We start from the raw sequence: 6,578 nt of genomic DNA, 5'->3' as shown, positions 1-6,578 counted from the left end.
GTATGGAAATGTTAGAAGGGACAGAAAGTAAAGAGGACAGAAGAATAGAAGAGCGGAGAGCAGAGGAGGAATCAAAGGAGGAATCAAAGGAGGAGAGAGAAGACAACATAGGGAAGGAGGAAGTGATATTCCAAATAAAAAACTTGAAAGAGAAAAAGCAACGGGGGAGATGGTTTGGGAAACAAGGTATGGAAGTATGCGCCGAAGGAAGTGGGGGAGGCGTTATGGGAGATGTTAAGGAAAATATGGAATGGAAAGGGGATACCTGAAGACTGGAGAAAAGATGTAATATGTCCGATTTACAAGAGGGGAGACAAGGAAGCAGTGAAGAGCTACAGAGGGGTCATGTTAATGGACACGGCATATAAGATTTATGCAGGAATTCTGGACGAGCGGCTGAAGGTGGAGATCGAAGACGAGCTGAGAGAGAGTCAATTCGGATTTAGGAAAGGAAGAGGAGTGATAGACGCAGTATACGTATTGAACCACATAATAGACAAACAATTGAGCGGAGAAAGAGGGAAGCTATATGTATGCTTCGCGGATTTAAAGGCAGCGTTTGATAGGGTCAATAGGAAGAAGCTGGGGGAGATAATGAGGAGAATGGGGGTTAACGAGAAGTTAACCAGAAGGATGGAGGAGATATACAAGGAGACAAAGAACGTAGTGAGAACCAGGAACCATAATACAAAAGAGTTTTGGACAGTGAGGGGAGTGAGACAAGGGTGTCCGCTGAGCCCGACACTATTTAACATCTATGTGGCACGGCTGGAAGAGGAAATAAGGGAAGGTCAAGTAGGAGGTATAGTGGTAGGAGAGAGAAAGGTATGGTCTCTATCATATGCAGATGACATTGTATTGGTAGCGGACAGAGAAGAGGAGTTAAAGGAAATGATGAAGAGATTTAAAACATTCCTGAAGGAAGTGGAACTGGGATTGAGCAGGAAAAAGACGAAAGTAGTAGTGTTTGAAAAGAGAAGGAACAATAGGAGACAAGGGAAATGGAGATGGGGTAAGCAAGAACTAGAAGAAGTGGACGAAATAAGGTTTTTAAATAAGGTATTTAGGGTACATACTGCAGAAAAATGGAAGTGATGAGAAGCATATTCAAGACAGAAAAAAAAAGGCAATAATTGCAATGAAGAAGACATGGAGCGTAGGAGAAAGGATATTTAAAAGGAACTACAAGAGGAGAATGAGGATGTTTGGAGCACTGGTAGAGAATGTAACGCTGTTTGGAACAGAGGTGTGGGGATTGAACGTAGAGGAGAGACTGGACAGAATAAAAAGGAGGTACATGAGATGAATTCTAGGCTTAGACACAACAACGCCGAATTACATTCTGAGAGAGGAGTGCAAGATAGAGGAAATAAGAGAAAAGGCACTGAAAAGAGCAGTAAGGTATGAGGAGAAAGCCTTAGAATCTAAGAAGGAATTAGTAAAGGAGTGTATAAAGGAGAGAGAAAGGAATTGAGGAAAGCGCCAAGAAGGGAAAAGAGCAAGGAAAAAAAAGATGAGGTTAGAGGAGGCGAGAGAGGGAAGGACGCAAGTGGAGGCAGAAGATAGACAAGAAAGGATGACAGCTAATCAAATCATAGATAACTTATTAGAATTAACTTACATCCCTAATTAGATAAAATGTAAAAAATATTATATATATGAGTCTAGTTAATATCTTACATTGTACAATTAACTTATTAGAATTAACTTACATCCCTAATTAGATAAAATGTAAAAAATATTATATACATGAGTCTAGTTAATATCTTACATTGTACAATTAACTTATTAGAATTAACTTACATCCCTAATTAGATAAAATGTAAAAAATATTATATACATGAGTCTAGTTAATATCTTACATTGTACAATTAACTTATTAGAATTAACTTACATCCCTAATTAGATAAAATGTAAAAAATATTATATACATGAGTCTAGTTAATATCTTACATTGTACAATTAACTTATTAGAATTAACTTACATCCCTAATTAGATAAAATGTAAAAAATATTATATACATGAGTCTAGTTAATATCTTACATTGTACAATTAACTTATTAGAATTAACTTACATCCCTAATTAGATAAAATGTAAAAAATATTATATACATGAGTCTAGTTAATATCTTACATTGTACAATTTAAGAATAATCACAAATTAGCCTTAGCTATAGTGGTAGACGATACCTAAATAGCTATGTGATTATGTGTCATAACTTCTTTCTCGAACCTTCTTCCAACTAATATCCTGAAATAAAACATATAAATGAATAAATGTTTAAGAAATATTATGATTTATAAAATGCAATATTACATACACAGTAGAACGAGCAGCAGTTGTATTTGAAATAGTTAATCATCTGACGAATCATCTTGATATTATATACACAGTAGAACGAGCAGCAGTTGTATTTGAAATAGTTAATCATCTGACGAATCATCTTGATATTATATACACAGTAGAACGAGCAGCAGTTGTATTTGAAATAGTTAATCATCTGACGAATCATCTTGATATTATATACACAGTAGAACGAGCAGCAGTTGTATTTGAAATAGTTAATCATCTGACGAATCATCTTGATATTATATACACAGTAGAACGAGCAGCAGTTGTATTTGAAATAGTTAATCATCTGACGAATCATCTTGATATTATATACACAGTAGAACGAGCAGCAGTTGTATTTGAAATAGTTAATCATCTGACGAATCATCTTGATATTATATACACAGTAGAACGAGCAGCAGTTGTATTTGAAATAGTTAATCATCTGACGAATCATCTTGATATTATATACACAGTAGAACGAGCAGCAGTTGTATTTGAAATATTTAATCATCTGACGAATCATCTTGACTATGTTCGTGTAATACAACATATTCTCTGGTGCTGTATCCAAAACGGATTACATCCCGTTCTAATAATTCGTGATATCTTCTCGGTTCTAATTTTACATTATTTACAAATGTACCATTTGCAGAGTCTAGGTCTATAAGATAAGGGCAAATTCTTTTCCCTTCGCCTCCACCTTCTTTTTGAAAAGGTACTAAACGATATTGTAGAACCGCATGCTGCTTAGAGCATGAAGGATGATCCAAGGGAATATCCGCAATTTTGCGATCTCTGCCCATTAAATAAGCTGAGTGTCTATGAACATACAAGATAGGCAATGCTTTCTCTTCTTTGAACGGATATAACCTCCATCTTCGTTTAGGTTTTCTCGCATCTGCAGGTTCGGAATATTTAATAACCACACCGTTTACAGTGTTCGTATCTTCTGTTAGTTTTCCAGACAATCCGAAATTTGGTTTTTCTTTTTCCTGTTTTGGTTTACGTTTCGCACTAATACTAGGTTTACCCCATTCTGGCGAACGTTCTCTCTTTACTCGTACTTCTTTGTTGTTATTTCTACTCATTGTGAGGATCTTGTTGCGAATTCGATTAAATAGCAACCGGACAAGTCAAATCAATCGGTCGATATCACGTACTTCGAATGATTTAACGCTCAACACGGAGGAGATTTAATAGTTTAACCTAACCTCGATCAAGCGTCAGTGTTATTTAGCACTTTACTTACATTTGTTGAGACTGAAACACAGCCCCCTCACGGCACGGCGGTCTGTTAAAGACTGTCGTAGTACAATGCCGCTTCTCCCCACCAACCGTTGAGTTTCGGCCATCATGCTCTCCCCACCACTCGTTTCGGAACTGCACATCCGGGATTTCCCAGACAGGATAGAGCATGTTCGTGCCGTAAACAGAAATATGTTAGTCAAAACAAAATCGCTAATAACAAATAATAACAGCTGTTACACGCGCAATTTTTTTTAATGATAGTTTTATACCCATTTTAAAAACAGTGAGTTTATGGAAATCACGATTGGTCCAGGCCTATGGGTTCGCTTTCAAACAGAACGAAACTTGGATCGGGCGCTCTGAAATCCGAGCTTCGGATGCTTCAAAGGAAGCCAGGAGGCAGTAAATGTATGCAAAATTTAATTACTGTGGCTGCAACTATTGGCTGCTGCAGTAAGCACATTTCTTTTATATTTACTATCTCGTCACGTTGGACAAATTATATGTATGTATGTATATTATATGATTTTTTAGATGTTTGTTTTTATATGCAAATGCTGTTATAGAATCGTATATAACATATAAAATGCATTGTCTAATAAGTTTGGGAGAATAAAGCGTTTGATATAAATGAATAAATTATAATAGGTGTGTATTTCAAGATTGATTTATTACAATCAATTTATATTCCTAATTACATGAAATGTCAAACTTGTACACTAACAATTTTTTCTGTTAAGAACTAAAAAATATTATCAGAATAAATATTGCACTGTCGTAAATGCTCCAGAAGATCTGAATTTTTTAATCTTTCTTATAACTCAATTTAAAGATAATTATAAACTAATTCTAATACTTAAAAGTTGCTTCTTAAATATTTTACAAGTCGAAACTGAAATAGAATATACAATTAAATAGATTTCTGCAAAAAAATAAAATATTTAAGAAATATTACACAGCATGAAATGCAGTATTACCTATGCAGTAGTAGTAAGAGTAGGTATACTTGTAGTAGTTGAGGGAACATCATCATCAAATGAATCATCTTTACTATGTTCATGTAATAAAACATATTCTCTAGAACTGAATCCAAAACGGATTACATCCCTTTTTAATAGTTCATGGTATCTTCTTGGTTCTAATTTTACATTATTTACAAATGTACCATTTGCAGACTCTAGGTCTATAAGATAAGGGCGAATTCTTCTTCCTTCACCTCCACCTTCCTTTTGAAAAGATACTAAACGATATTGTAAAACAGCATGCTGTTTAGAGCACGAAGGATGATCTAAGGGAATATCAGCAACTTTGCGATCTCTGCCCATTAAATAGGCTGACTGTCTGTGGATATACAAAGTAGGTAACGCTTTTTCTCCTTTGAACGGATATAACCTCCATCTTCGTTTAGGTTTTCTCGCATCTGCAGGTTCGGAATATTTAATAACCACACCGTTTACAGTGTTTGTATCTTCTGTCAGTTTTCCAGATAATTCAAAATTTGGCTTATCTTTCTCTTCCAGCTTTGGCTTAGCTTCAGCTTTAACATTAGGTTTGCCCCATTCTGGCGATGGTTGGTTTCTTACTTTTACTTCTTCCAAATTATTCCTTGTTTCTTTGTTGACATTGTCATGTTTCTTATTATATTCAATAGGGCCTCTCTGTCTCCTTGTTTTTTCTTCATAGTCTCTGTATCGTGGACGAGATTCCTCTCTTCTTGGAGGAGATCTCTCATATCTTCTTCTATCATATTGTCTATCCTCTTCTCTCCTCAGGTGATCATGTCGGCTATCCCTATATAACCTATCCCGTTCGCCTTGCGATCTATCATAATGCACATCATTATTTTCTCTTCTTACGTTTCTGCTAAATTTGTGAACGTCCCTACCTTCTCTCTTGTCTCTGTAACTTTTATTCTTGCTGCTCGATTCCTTTTTGCTGGATCGTCTGTCTTGGTTAGGGTGTCTGTGTTTACGTCTTTTCCGTGACTTTTCGTGATGGCTATCGTCACTACTTTCAGAACTACTGCTAGACATTTTTATACTTTTGTCGATATAATTTCTTCAACGAAGTCAGTCTTCTAACATCTTGATACGAAACGATGCGAGGACAAGATAACCTATGCTAGTAACAAAACAGCCTGTTATAAACACTGTGAGTTTTAATACACACATTAATATATTAATATACACATATAGAAAATAATATTTTATGCTTACGTTTCTCAGTTGATATCTAAATGTGTTCTAAATTCTACTTTTTTTAATTAAAAACACCAACCATTCGTTTAATTGCACTATACACACTGCCACCATGCGTACGAAACTTCAAATAATGAAATATACATACATATATATATGTTTGTGTGCATATACGGTTATACGCTAGTTGCACATAGTTTTATAAAGATGAAGATATAGTATGCCATAATGCACTTACATAAATATTTTTATCGTAGACGATTCTATAATCATATTATCAAAAATTTACGTAACATGTTATTACAGATGTACTTAGATTGTTGGGTTTAAATGACTATAACGGTGCTAATATCTTTTTTCTTTCACTCCTAATGGTAGTAGTTGCAATATTACTTTATGTCTATTGCAAAAATATGATAAATTATAATTATTAAAGCATTTGTTGGCATCTTTATAAAAGATGCAATTAATTATATCTTTCGCGTAAATTAGATTTGCAATGGTGGATGTCTTAACTTTGTTAACAACGATGAAATGAAATTGTATACATGGGCGATCTAATTGAAATTGTTACTAACTTTTAAACGTATTAATTAATTTGAACTGAATCGAGTTAACAACAACTTCGTAATTATCGCTGAGGGTTACGACAAAATTTGAATTTGCACGGTGCATGTTCGAACTTACGATATTCGATTAGAAGAGTTTCTTTATAAGGAAGCGGATGATTTACATGTAAAAAAAATATTGCGTTTATTTTGTATAAAAAAAGTATAAAATCAGTATATACATAATA

At 34.5% G+C, this 6,578-nt stretch overlaps 3 protein-coding genes across 5 annotated transcripts; 1 reads left to right on the top strand and 2 right to left on the bottom strand.

Moving 5' to 3' along the window:
• Nucleotides 1-1,487: 1,487 nt before the first annotated feature.
• LOC117151706 (vicilin-like seed storage protein At2g18540) lies at nucleotides 1,488-1,596 on the top strand (the record flags this gene model as incomplete). Its single annotated transcript, XM_033320906.1, is given in 1 exon segment — nucleotides 1,488-1,596. A coding segment is annotated over 1 exon segment (83 nt), but the record flags the coding sequence as incomplete, so codon positions are not given.
• Nucleotides 1,597-2,067: 471 nt separating this feature from the next.
• LOC100743222 (smad nuclear-interacting protein 1-like) lies at nucleotides 2,068-3,656 on the bottom strand. 2 transcript variants are annotated; one of them, XM_033320905.1, is made up of 3 exons: nucleotides 2,860-3,656; nucleotides 2,737-2,790; nucleotides 2,068-2,252 (listed from the first exon to the last, which is right to left on the bottom strand). In XM_033320905.1, exons 1-2 carry the CDS (start codon nucleotides 3,422-3,424, stop codon nucleotides 2,771-2,773), a joined length of 585 nt encoding a protein of 194 aa, XP_033176796.1. In that variant the 5' UTR covers nucleotides 3,425-3,656; the 3' UTR covers nucleotides 2,068-2,252; nucleotides 2,737-2,770. The 2 variants fall into 2 exon arrangements, with proteins under 2 accessions (XP_033176796.1, XP_033176795.1); XM_033320904.1 differs by lacking the exon at nucleotides 2,737-2,790 and having other exon boundaries at nucleotides 2,806-3,653.
• Nucleotides 3,657-4,232: 576 nt separating this feature from the next.
• LOC100749172 (smad nuclear interacting protein 1-like) lies at nucleotides 4,233-5,930 on the bottom strand. Of its 2 annotated transcripts, none has more exons than XM_033320902.1 (3): nucleotides 5,801-5,930; nucleotides 4,562-5,705; nucleotides 4,233-4,476 (listed from the first exon to the last, which is right to left on the bottom strand). In XM_033320902.1, the coding sequence occupies exon 2, from the start codon at nucleotides 5,615-5,617 to the stop codon at nucleotides 4,562-4,564; it is 1,056 nt and encodes a 351-aa protein (XP_033176793.1). In that variant the 5' UTR covers nucleotides 5,618-5,705; nucleotides 5,801-5,930; the 3' UTR covers nucleotides 4,233-4,476. The 2 variants fall into 2 exon arrangements, with proteins under 2 accessions (XP_033176793.1, XP_033176794.1); XM_033320903.1 differs by having other exon boundaries at nucleotides 4,562-5,700; nucleotides 5,801-5,919.
• Nucleotides 5,931-6,578: the final 648 nt, after the last annotated feature.

The sequence above is a fragment of the Bombus impatiens genome, unplaced genomic scaffold (genome assembly GCF_000188095.3).
Source record: "Bombus impatiens unplaced genomic scaffold, BIMP_2.2 scf_0377, whole genome shotgun sequence".
NCBI classification, from domain to species: domain Eukaryota; kingdom Metazoa; phylum Arthropoda; class Insecta; order Hymenoptera; family Apidae; genus Bombus; species Bombus impatiens.
The sequence above is the reverse complement of the archived record's forward strand: the minus strand, read 5'-3'. Positions and strand labels throughout refer to the sequence as shown.

Excerpts from the sequence above, each read along its gene's own strand:
- LOC100743222 (XM_033320905.1), bottom strand. The coding sequence starts at position 3,424 with ATGAGTAGAAATAACAACAAAGAAGTACGAGTAAAGAGAGAACGTTCG. Across the intron at positions 2,791-2,859 it reads ATTACACGAACATAGTCAAG|ATGATTCGTCAGATGATTAA; the intron begins ATGATTCGTCAG and ends TATAATATCAAG.
- LOC100749172 (XM_033320902.1), bottom strand. The coding sequence starts at position 5,617 with ATGTCTAGCAGTAGTTCTGAAAGTAGTGACGATAGCCATCACGAAAAG.